General features: G+C 37.6%; 1 protein-coding gene across 1 annotated transcript in view; it reads right to left on the bottom strand.

Annotated features, from left to right (window-relative positions):
• Window positions 1-13,089, bottom strand: part of SNX10 (sorting nexin 10) — a 76,966-nt gene that overhangs the window by 2,182 nt on the left and 61,695 nt on the right. Inside the window, exons 3-6 of the mRNA XM_061197852.1 lie at window positions 11,638-11,724; window positions 7,747-7,847; window positions 7,078-7,176; window positions 85-297 (exon numbers count right to left, since the gene is read on the bottom strand). Of these exons, the coding sequence (XP_061053835.1) occupies window positions 85-297; window positions 7,078-7,176; window positions 7,747-7,847; window positions 11,638-11,724 (500 nt within the window). The remainder of the gene's footprint in view (window positions 1-84; window positions 298-7,077; window positions 7,177-7,746; window positions 7,848-11,637; window positions 11,725-13,089) is intronic.

Below are 13,089 nucleotides of genomic sequence, written 5' to 3'. Positions count from 1 at the left end.
TGTGTGTATATATCTATACACACGCATATGTGCACGATGTGTTATATAAATACGTATACATTAAATCAAAATGCAAGGAAATACCTTTCCGAATCATAATCTATATCATTTTCTTTTTTTCCTTCTTCTTCTTCTTCAGGGAAACGTCTGTTCATCAAGGCAAACTTGTGAATTGCTTCTTCTACGGAGTACTTAGTCTGCCCGGAAGCACATGCCTCGATGTCTTCTGAATTCAGATGGCTTTGCAGGAAGAGGTGAAGGCTGCTATCTGAAAGCAGAAGTGCATTCTGTAGGACCCTATGTAAAAGAAAAAAGGAGACATGACCAGTGGACGGGGATGGACAATTATAGGGTGGGAAAGAGAAAAAACATTAGAAATGTGCCACTGAAGTAATTTCTCTTCTATGGCAAACCTGGCATCAATTGCGACTCTTCCTATTAAAGGGATGAAAGCATATGTTAACTTTTATTCGATTATTTGGAAATTTAGGTGAGTAAAAACATGAAGCTAATAGTTAACATCTGTTAAAAGAATAACTTCAAGGACATTTCTTCAGTTTAACCATCTGTTGTGACCATGTGGATTAATTATGGAAATACTTTGCTTAGATAGTCACAGAAATTTATTCTGCTTTTAAAAAATTTACTGCCAACCAGCATGTCAATTCTGTGATCTTTATTGGCTAGGCTGTCATGAAACATCAAAACTTTCAACGACTATTAAAAACTATACTGAAAAGTCAATAGATTTCTCAGCATGTCTTACATTTTCACACTTTACGAGGATGCTTATATACATGTTCACAAGGGCTCGTTGAGAGGTGGCTTTTTTGAATACTTAAGATTGACTAGAAATTTCTACAAAATCTTCAGCAGCACTGCGTATCTATTTTAAAATGAGTCCCTAAATAAAGTTGCTCCCAGCCAATTTTACCATATATGTAATTAAAGTATGATAATTTTGTAATAAGTACATACTAGCCTTCCCACATGCAAGATCAAAGTTTACAAAGAGATTACAAATTTCAGCAGGTGCATCAGAACTGCATGGAGAATGAAAAACTGCCCTGTAGCAAAATCTGCACGTGCTCAAATTCATATTAGCAGTGAATGTGTCTTTTTCTGAAATGCATGTCAAAGAATACCCTTATATTTAAAAAAAAAACTGGTCTTCTCTTTTTAGCGAAGATTTTGATGTATGATAATTTAGTCTCTATTAATAGCTCGATAATGATATAACACAGACACTAAAACCAGATATAGGGGACACAACTGAAACACTGAAACCCAAGTATAATTCTGTCCAACATGGGATTTTTCATATAGAGATCTATGAAAAATAGAGTATGTATTTCATACCAAACAAAACTTAGTTTATATTCTGCATTTTTTAAACAAGTAATTAGATAAGTAAATCTCTTTTGGCCATTCATATCAATTTACTAAAAATCCAAGGTCACTGGAATATTTCCTTCTCTTCCAAAGAAAACAGAATTATTTCTTCAAGAAGGCGAGCGTCTAAAAATGCCCAGTATCAAAACCAAAATCTAGCTGTCCTCTTTGCTTCAAATAAGCTTACAAATGTAGTTTGAGAAATATTCTTTACTGACCTACTAAAAGGAAAAGGAAAACCTTTGTGCCTTTTTAAAAGGCAAAGTCTCAAGCAAAGCAGTTAAATATTTACACTCCCTCCATGTCCTCTGCCCTGGGTGCCCTCAGAAGATGACCATATCACATGATAAAGATTAATTTACCAAGTATAAGGAGTAAAGTAGTAAATCCCTTTTACTACTCTTTGAGATTTATTTTCTACCTTTATAAATGTTTACCACTCTTGTTTTAAATGCTTCAAATCAAGAGAAGATTTATATAGCAACGACCCATTAATATTTACCTTGCATTTGCTGTGAAGTTTGAACGGAGTGCTTCCTGTGTCCTTTTGTCAGTGGTTTCCTGCCAGCGATGTTACAAGTAACTGTTCATAGGCTTATACTTACTGCTTTGTTTCTGTTGGAAATGTATTTTCTTGATAAAATAATGGGTAATCTTTAAAATTGATTTTAGATGGTTCGAGGCATTACACCACAAAAGTAATGAGCACTAATGCCAATGATACTGGACACAAATTCATTTTAGCTTTATTTCATGTCTAAAGCAATTCTACTGAGCCTTGAACTGGTCACACACTGGTATTAACTTGCTAGTAACCTAACACATGGGTACAGCAAACAAAAGTGATCGAGTCCAGGTTGATCGGGACCTCAAGGCTACTGTCCTTTTTCTTGAGCTATAATTCAATTTCCAATTTTACTGTGCATTAGACTCATTTCCCAGTGTTTTCTTTTCTGCTTAATACTGCCATCTGGAGGACACACAGGTGAACAGCCAGAGGGAGCCCGGCACACCCAGCTCACAATTCTGAACTGGGAGAAGGATGTTCAGGGAACATCTGAACACCCACACAGGCCCTGAGTTCAGAAACATCTGCCAGGCACAGTTTAGGTTTTTTGAATTGCTTCTGTCTGATTGGCTAAATTTATGCCACCGTACTCCATGGGTATGAGTTTTAAATAAGCAAAAATACTTTTTTATTGTATTTAGGATTTTTATTTTCAGTCCCGTATTTCATTCCAAAATTAAAAATACAAAATTTTTAGAGTGTTTTCCCATCCGGTTCAGTGAGCATAATTAGTTCATTTTAAGTAATATCTGGTTTATTATATATCAGAGAGTGTTGTGACTGCCATCATAATATTAAACCTTATTTTTACCTTAGTCATACTTGTGCCACATTTTCCACCAACAAATCTAACAGCAGAAAATCAACTTCAAACTTAATATAAAGAGTACTTTGTAAAACAGTCAATAAAATGTCATCTTTATAAGCCTCCATAAAAATAAATGTATACAATTTTCAAGCCTTTATAAAAGGAACAAAAAATAGCCTCTACAATTTTAAAGGAATTTCTGAAAGGATATTTACAACACAAGTCAAAAGTTATTCCTTTCTCCATACCAACTTTTAAATTAAACAAAGCAAAACCTGTTTTTTCTTGAATTAAACACAGCTGAAAATCTGGTTTTCCTCAATGTGATTTTATTAGGTGTATTATATATTGGTTCAGCTGAGAATATATATAGCTATGCAAAACCATGTAATCCTAACTAAGGATGCCCTGAGTCTACTGAACCCAATATAATGATATGTATACACATCTGTATAGCGTGTGGAAGGTTAGCAGTTTGATGTAGGAAAAAAAAATTAATTCAGCCTGTTTACCTCTTACCATGAGAAAAAAATAAAACCTACAAATCTTCATTGAAGACACTCATGATCTGTGCTGTGGTGCCCTCTATTGAACACAAAGTCTTATAAAAATTGTGTGTGTGTGTGTGTGTATAAAACTAGCTGTAGTGTTTCCATGGTATCCTTTTGCAAAAAAAATTTTTTTATTCAATTCCTTAAATTTTTAAGAAATACAAAACCATAATACAAAAGTCTACATTGTAAGGTACATGTAGTTATATTAATGGGGTGGATTCAGTAAAGGAAAGCTGGCTCCCATGTGTGATAGCAATCAAATGTAAAAAATTAGTAGGAATGCCAATTTCATAGTTAGAGACTTACCAACAGAGTTTATAATTTAGTCTATAACTTCTTTTTTCATCACTATTAGTAAAAGTGACTTACAATTTAGAAGTAGCCGGGGGGCGGGGGGAGCCCCAAAAGGGAGATTATAGCCAAGACTGAGGAAAAATGAATATATTTGAAAAATCTCACAATCATACTGACCAAATTTAGCTAGCATTTAAGAGTTCTAATTATAAACCTGCCAGTTCCTGGGATTAATATAGTGCCTCTACCTTTCTTATAATTTCCTTGTCTATAAAATTGAGATGAAACCTGACTCCTAACGTTGTAAGTATTGAGATAAAGCATGTAAAAAGCTAAACGTAGCCAGTGTTCAATAAAATAGTATAAATTACTCTTATTTGATATCCTGGCAAAGAAACAACTTTCTAATTCCTCTATGAAGACTGGCCTGGATATGTACTTTGCTATTAATTATGTATTACTTCACAAATGACCTTAAAATGGAAAAAATATATATTTGTATTACAGACACACACCTATGCACAGAGACAGCAGCATTTTGGTTTCAAAGGGTTTGAACATATATAGCGCTCTTAGTTCATAACTTCAAAACTTACCTAAAAACCAAGTTTTAAAAATACCTGCTAAAAATCTACAACACAGGCATGTTTCACATTTTAATGCTGTGGTGTTTCCCTCTCAAGTTCCGAAAGTGCTCTACAAACAAGGTACAGGCTACTAACGGTGGCCCTACTTAATGGGTAACCAACAGGGCCTCAGAGGACATCAAGGTGGGGTCAGGACACAGATGGCTGAGTTGCATGTCACATCCAGTTTCCCAAAGTGGACTTAGACTGGGGTGACAGAGGGGGTGTACCCGGGGCAAAGACATGCGAGGTTGCTATTTCTACACAAACTAGACAAAGAACATGAAGACTATGCATCAGAATCTGAGGGGCACAGAAAAGAAGGTGGGGAGGATTGGAAGGGCCACAGTATTCAGGGCATTCAGGACTGAATCCAACCGTGTGGTATTAGACTTCCTTCAGGTTCAAACCACGTAGAAGCACCAGCTTTCATTTTTAATGTGAAACTCATCACTTGGAGACTAATGTTCACAGACCATAATGGAACAAATAACATCACAAGAGAACTTGGTGTCCGTTTCATGATTTGACTTCTGGATGGTAATCCAGATCCAATTTTAATGAATCTAGCCAACCCTGGTATGTATATATAGTTGCTTCCCTCTAGAATGGAAGCTTCAAGAGGTCAAGGATATGTGTCCATCTTGTGCAGTCCTATATCCCCAGTACCCAGCCTGGTCCAAAGCAGTCACTTAATAAATAGGTTTGCAGAGTCCTTTCCAAGCCATCCTCTGAATGACTTAACTACCCATGAGGTCGGCAATACATGTGTTACATTATTGCATTCTTTCTAGCAAACCAAGGCTCACAGGAATGAAGTGACTTTTCCAAGGTCGAAGAGCCAGAAAACAATCAGGAGCCAAGATTCACAGGAGACCTGGAACCCAGTTCCTCAAGCCTCTGACCCACAACACTTTCCATTATGACCTCTGCATCAAATTCAACCAGCAAACTGCCAAACGACACAGCATGCCAAAACAACCTAGAGTAACTAAGCACAACCCCTCTGCAGCCCAATGACTCTCACTCTGGCATGAATCTGGTTGACCAATTGTGCAAGGAAAGGTCATGTTTAAAACAATGAAGTGATTCCTGGTCGAAAAACACATGCCCTGCACTTAACCAGCAACATAAATATAGAGACACAGGCTGTCCTTTGATCTCAAATAAAGAGATTTCTCTACCAAAAACACGTAGCTCCCCAACGCTTATGGGGACTGCAGGATTTGACTAGCTCTGTCCAGGCCTCACTGGCGATGGCCAGTCTGCAGCTTCCCTGAGCAGCATCTGGAGCGACAAGCCACTCTGCAAACTTGGCTGCGGGGACCACGTCTTAAGGGAGAGGCCATTAGCCACCTGGGTCCCATACAGACAATTAAAATTAGAGCTATCCTCAAAGGGAAAGGGCAGAAGAAACTTGACTGGGTCTTTGTCATGCCTATGATACCCCAAAGAACACCACTGTGAGGTTTTCTGAGAACTTGGCTCGGTTAATCAATTCTTCTGGTCTCTTGTCATTTTTATTCCTCTGCCTTCTTTTTCTCTTCCGGCCCTCCCTCAATTTATAATCTTGGATGTTTCTATATGTCTCCATGACCCCCTCAAAGGAAAAGCATGATATCAATCTCATAGAAGTAAATGTTAATATTCATGTGGATACTTAATACCCAAACCCCTGATGAGTGAGCCATATGGGGAGAGGGCAGTATATTATTTCAGGCTAGCTCAAAGTTACCGTGTAGGAAACAAAAGGAGATGGCTTCAGATCCTGAAGCTAGTAGAAAAAGACAGTTCAGGAGACTGGGCCCTGCCACTAACTAGTGGTCATAGGACTCATCCTATTTCCTTATGTACAAAATAGGAAGATAAAAAAATTAGCTCAAAGCTATTTCATTTAAGTGCATTAAAACAATGGCCGATACTTGGATACCACACATTATATGTCAGTCTGTTGTGAGTGCTTTACATTCGTTAACTGATTTAATCCTCTCCACAACCTTATGAAGTAGATACTATTATTACCCCATTTTATAGATGGGCAAACACAGGCACAGAGGAGGTAAAAACTTGCCCAAGTCCCCAGCTAATAAGTAGCAGAAGCAGGATTTGAACCCAGGCAGTCTGGCCTTAAGGTCTGTGTGCAAACCACTGTGTTGTCCCGTGGGATAGGTAGGTATTCCAGCATTCCAGAGTGGAAAAAAAGGGGCTGCCAGAGGCACTATATTAATCCCAGGAACTGGCAGGCTATAGCAGTGTGAATTCAAGTCACTTTCACTGCAGTACCAACCATCACCAAGTACCCCAGAGTTAATAACCCACTGAGACTATTCAAACACCAATTAATACTCCCTTATAAACATTCTCTCCAAAGAGTATCATTAAGCTATTCATTTAGAGGAGCTCAGAAGGGTATTAGCAGCCCATCGTAGAGCTGATTTTGGTCTGTCGATCCTAAATGTTGTAAATAAAGAGAATTTCTAAGAAGTGCCTTTTTAATAAGGCACATTTGTTTCCTGGCAAATTTTACTTTTGTCAGCTAAACTCCCAAGCAATTTGGCTCTGATTTATAGCTTAAGGGAGTATATATTTATTATCTGATTCAATTAGTTTATTGTTTTCTTTCTGGAAAGTTTGGTCCCAAATATGCACTGTGTGATATGAGCCACAAGATGGTGCTCTAATATAGGAAATGAACTACTGAGCGTCCCTCCAGAGCAGATTACTAGCATTTTAGAAACAGGAATGTTCTCCCCGACTTGATCACAGGACACTCAACTCTTGCAAGGCACTGTGCTCATATCTCCCGTCTGGCTGCAAAAGTTTCTGCACACTTACTTTCTGAGGAAATCTTCCAAACCCTGACGGCGTTGATCTACATGCTGGCGATTGTTCATGTTGAAAAATAGGTTTTTAGATGGAAGTTCTGGCAGTTGTCTTATGAGAAAGAAAAAAAATGTTTTTAATCATCAAATTAAGGTGGTTTAGTTACAGAAATCCCTCAAAATGAAAGCAAATTGTGCATGCACACAACTATTATATACATATTATATGGTTATATTATGTAATAAGGGTGTGAGAAAATCAATTAACTTAAAGAAAAAACATTTTTAAACATTTTTGAGGACTTTCATGGTCAATACTCATACAAGTTGGTATAATTCAAGTGATAAATTTTGAATTCAGATGCAGTAGCCAAAAAAAATAACTAAAGCTATATATTGCGATCAAGAAGAAAGCCTACAAAATCCTTCATATTTTATATATCTTAATATATGTCAACTTTTTAATTGAAGTATAGTTGATTTACAATACTGTGTTAGTTTCAGGTGTTTTCCATTGTTTTTCAGATTGTTTTCCATTATAGGTTATTACAAGATATTGAATATAGTTCCCTGTGCTATGCAGTAAATCACTGTCGTTTATTTTATATATAGTGGCATGTCAAATTTTAAAATATTGAATATAATAATAAGGTCTCCTCAATATACTCTTTAAATCACTTACACCAGTAATGCATTACTTTGGAGTCTCTGCCTCAGCCACACAAATTCTCTATATCTTCTTCGTACACAGGATGTTTTCATTGTAAAACACATGCTATTGGTCTGTTTAAAGAAAACAAAAAATATAAGCCTCACTTGAGGAAAAAATGCTTTTCTTATATCTATAACTCCCTATATGCCCCCAATAGTCATCTAAAGTAGGATTTTAAAAATCAAAAATACATTTGCATTTATGCCAGACTCAAATCGTGCACATAACCCACCAATGTAGCATCCGTGAAGACAGGTGACATAAATGAGCAGTGTTGTCCTGGGGCAAGGCATGACCCTGCCCTTCCCTGAGTCCTGAAGTAGCTTCCTGCTCACCTATTAGCACTCCCTTCAGAGACAAATCGTAAACATTAAACAAATCCTGAAGAATAAATGACCAATAAGAGCTCAGGGTCATCCACTGCATTCAACCCCATCCATCCATCCGTGGAGAAGCCTTTGGGGATTAGAAACACCTTCTCTTGGTCCTTGACATGACATCGCAGAAGCTGTTGTGTCCTTGATATGGCCATCGCCACAGATCACACAAATCACCCAGAATCCTGAAATCACTTTTAAACAAGAGATCAGCATTTCCCTTCTCTACTTAGATGTGCAAGGAAGCATGATCAAGTAAAAAGAGACATGTGGTGCACAGGACGAGTATGTGCATGGAGGACCCAAATTCCAGTCCTGGCTCTGCTATAAGGCAAGTCACTTAAACTCCAGTGTCCTGAATGGTAAAATGGGGATGAAATAGTACATCCCGATTTCACAGGGTTGTTGTTATTAGGATTGATAATATGCACATGGCAAATGTTATCTCTTAATAGTATTATTAGTTACTAGACATTGGTTTCCTTCCAGCTACCTTAAGGCAGACTTAGAAAAAGCCACCCTCAGAGTCCCTACCCAAAGCAAAACAGCAATGCTTCTCCTTTGGGTAAACACAAGGCTGGTAAATATGTGTGTTTCTCCTTTCTGTAAAACAAGAGACTGGCTTATTTGTCTGTTGGTTTTGTAAGAAGATCTCTATTCTGCCTATTAATTTCAAAATTCTATTTCATAATCTTTACACTGCCAAATGGGAAATTTTTTTGCCCCCAAGATTTATATCGTTTCAAAAACTGTTATCAATCTACCACTTAATAAGCACCCAGCCGCTGTTTTCCTTGGGAAGTGTCAGTGATGGCGTGCATTAGTTCCTAACCATTCCCATGAAATGTATGGCACAGTTCCTGGTATTCCTGAACTTCCTAAAATTCAAAGAACCTCAGGATGCAGAGAGGTTAAGAGACTTGCCCCCAAAATACTTACTGGCCTAAATCCTGTCATGGACAATACGGCAGCAAACGCACTGCATGGAGTCTGTGGCACAATAATAACGTTGTGGGGCTTCCCTGGTGGTGCAGTGGTTGAGAATCCGCCTGCCAGTGCAGGGGACACGGGTTCGATCCCTGGTCCGGGAAGATCCCACGTGCCACAGAGCAACTAAGCCCGTGCGCCACAACTACTGAGCCTGCGCTCTAGAGCCCACGAGCCACAACTACTGAGCCCGCGTGCCGCAACTACCAAAGCCCGCATGCCTAGAGCCCATGCTCCGCAACAAGAGAAGCCACCGCAATGAGAAGCCCGCGCACCGCAACCAAGAGTAGGCCCCGCTCCCCCGCAACCAGAGAAAGCCTGAGCGCAGCAGCGAAGACCCAACACAGCCACAAATAAATAAGTAAAATAAATTTACAAAAAAAAAAAAATAATAATAATAATAATGTTGTGTGTGTGGATTTCAAAGCACACCAGGGCCTCCCTCTAACGTGACCCTTAGGGACTCAGGCAGCAGGTCGTTTACTCCAGAATTCGTGCCCTAACAAGGCCTGGGTGAGTATCCTCTCAGTGCTCTCTCCCCAGAGGGGACCAGGCCACTGCAGGGCCTCTTGAACCTCAGGCAGATATGGAGTTCAGTTCAACTGCCTTTCATTTCTCTGCTCAGAATCACTGTGCATGCAATAACTGGAGATCTATCTGGCGCCTGCACCAGACAAAGGTCTGTCTATAAGTCCTTCATTTGCAGGACAAGCTCAGGAGAGGATATATGAAGGACTACCCACCTCGGCAGTCCACTAGTTTAAAATTCCAAGTAAATGCTACAACTTCGGAGTTGCCTGGTATCATTTCCCTTGAGGTTAATTTAAGTGCGTTAAACACCAGCTTCTCTACCTGCAAAGCTCTATGGGTACAGCATCTAAGTGAGGATAACTAGAACTCTCCAGTCTCCCCACCCATTCCTAATCGTACAACAGTAGGTAGAAGCCTCTCCAGGATCAGGCTACACTGAGATCACTAATTTATTAAGTTCCTCTAAATCTAGTTGCTTGTTTCTGCTATCTATCAAGCCAAGAACATTTATTCATTGTCAGTTTATTAGCATCTCAGAGAAACACCAGAGCCGCCACCAAATAACATGTGTGGAACCCATTATTTCTGGTTTTAGATGGACATTTCTGAATTCACGTCATGTTATTTATGTACAAGAGAAGGATCTATACTTTCATTAACTCCCTGAAGATAATTAAATTTCATGCCTACTATAAAGTGTGTCATAAGGACCCACACATTTTTTAGAGGAAGTCAAAAGGCAACTAAAGAATTTCATTTCATTTTCAAATGCTTAGTCTTACATACTTGTGTTATAATTTTCCACACAGAATGCATATCTGGTGTGACCTCATGAGTAAAACCAAAACAAAATCAAAATACATGGCATACCCTGGCAATGGCCTTCAACACAATCATCAAAAAAAGCAATTCTGAGTTTTTACTTTATTTTCTAAGTTGGGGAACTTTGAAAGAAAAAAGGGAAGAAAGGAGAAAAGAGAGAAGTTTTGTGGGTGGTATCTGGGTACCCAATATACCAATGTAGCTATTAACAATGTGAAGATCAAAGGATGGCTAAATTTTATCTCACCTGTTCTATACAGTCACAGATAAAATCTGAGCCCATTCTATGCTCTCAAGAAAAGTCTGGACTGAATTAGACAAAAGGAGTGACTATCTTCATGATCAAGGGCCAATAAACTATATACACCTGTGGGCCAAATCCAGCCACCACCTGTCTTCACAAATAAATTTTTATTGGAACACAATTACACTCATTCATTTACGTATTGTTTATGGCTACTTTCACCCTACGACAGCAGAACTGAGTAATTTTGAGAGTCTGTATGGCCCACAAAGCCAAAGATATTTACTACCTGGTCTTTTACAGAAAAAGATTGCTGACCCTTATTCAAGATAATCAGAGGAGGCGACACACCACACAACACTGTCCAAGAGATTATGATACAGTACTATTTCCAAGTAAAGTAAATCATTTCTAGTTATTTACTTATCTTAATTACTCAGAATTGAGACTAAGGCAAAATAATTCCATATATTCATTTCCTACTTTCCTGTTCTACATATAAAACACTGCACATCTCTTTTCCAGAGAACTCTACATCCTCTCAAAACCTAAGATTTATCAGGCAATATAGTCTCCAGAAATATGCTATAACAGATCATAAAGAAATACCATTAATGAGCTATAAAAACTCTTTCTGAATTTTAGATGTATTCACATCTTCATACATGAAGGCAATAAACATTAAAATATTAACAAAGGTACAATAAGAAATTCAAATAAAGAACTTTAGGAACCATCGTCCTACTTCATTTAAGAGACAAGCATTAATTGTAATCATTCAAATTCAGTTCTCTGAATTAGAAAAATTTTTATAAATTTCAATTATATCATAGTATCCCATCAAATGTATGCTACCTAAAAATTACTATGATTTCTATGGACTACTGACGGCATACTTACATGAATACATATCTCATAGTCAATATAAGAATGCCAGAAGTCCTCCTTCTGAATCCTAGGATCTCGAACCCAAACACTTACAAATTCCTGTAAGGGCATCACAAGCAAAGAAACAGGTTTCAGAATCGCAAGTAGGGCTAAGAAGGGCTGAGAGAAACGACTGTACAAGAACAAAACTGAAATGAGCTTTAACCAATGTGGTTGTAATCCTTTAAAAAACAAGAAGTTAATGAATCAGGCACCACAGGAAGTCTAAAAAAACGCTGTTGCCACAAATGGAATTTTTACAATAATGCAAAACCGAGCTGGTTGCACTTTTGGATAGTTTTACAGGTTATGTGAAGACAATAAGAACAGATACTCTAAAACTGATTTTTAATTTTGCATCATGAAAAATAGGTTCACATTTTTATCAAGTTTTAAAAGTGGTCATCTCTTTCTTCATTTCTCTGAATTAAAACTATAGGCCCTGCCTGATAAATCACTTGCTAGAACACAAGAAAGAGTGACAAAGGTCATGTGAAAAGCAAGCAAGGAGAGCTGAAAATGACTTTGTGTGTGCACCGCGACTTCCTGAGACTAAGCACTACTAACTTAGTAATAGAAAGATGAGCACCTTTGACTCACTCTTCTATTTTAAAAATATACTTTCCCATGTAGTAAATCATTTCATCTTCATAACAACCTCATGGTATAGATAAGAGTTAGAAAAGTTAAAAAAAATACAAAGTAGATCATTTTGTTCCTTTTTAACGATAATAAGAACAGGAGATAGGGGGTAAAATTTAAAATACAATATTTTTTTTAAAAAGTGCTCTTCACTAAATCAGCTTAATTTTAAAATATGAAAACGTACAACAAAAAAAGTGTTATGTTTGGCACAACAATTCATTGCTAACTGTATTTCATTTTAAATATTTTAACTTTTTGTTTTGAAAAAAAAAGACTTCAGGGCTGAAATTTCAGGCATTTCTTACTGCTTTGCTTTGGCACATCTGAAAAGCAGGCCATCAGCGCTCTAGAGCAGACGAAGAAAAAAGATGATGAGGTTCTCTGGACAGAGCACCTCCATTCTGTTATGCAGATAATAAAATGAGAATTTTCAGGACAGAGGATTAAGAGAGAAGGAGAAAAATAGTCCACATTCCCTTAAATCGCTTTTGCCACCTATCAAGTTCACCTTCTAAAGTAATGCTTTGCTCTTGCATTGGAGACTTCTGCCCCACTGCTTGCCCTCAGTATATATACAGGGATGATGAGTTAATGTTCCAAAAAGTCTTATTTTAAAATCTTTTCATTATGTATTTTTAAAGTCATTTAGAAGACAGACAATAAAAACAAGACAACAATATAGCAATACTCTAAACGTTTTGGCCATTTTTTCTTAAAAGCGTATTCTAAATTATAAGAGGGACTGTAAAGACAATTGTTAATAAGAAGCCCTCTTACATA

The sequence above is a fragment of the Eubalaena glacialis genome, chromosome 8 (genome assembly GCF_028564815.1).
Source record: "Eubalaena glacialis isolate mEubGla1 chromosome 8, mEubGla1.1.hap2.+ XY, whole genome shotgun sequence".
NCBI lineage: Eukaryota > Metazoa > Chordata > Mammalia > Artiodactyla > Balaenidae > Eubalaena > Eubalaena glacialis.
This window is presented reverse-complemented; position numbering and strand designations above follow the sequence as displayed.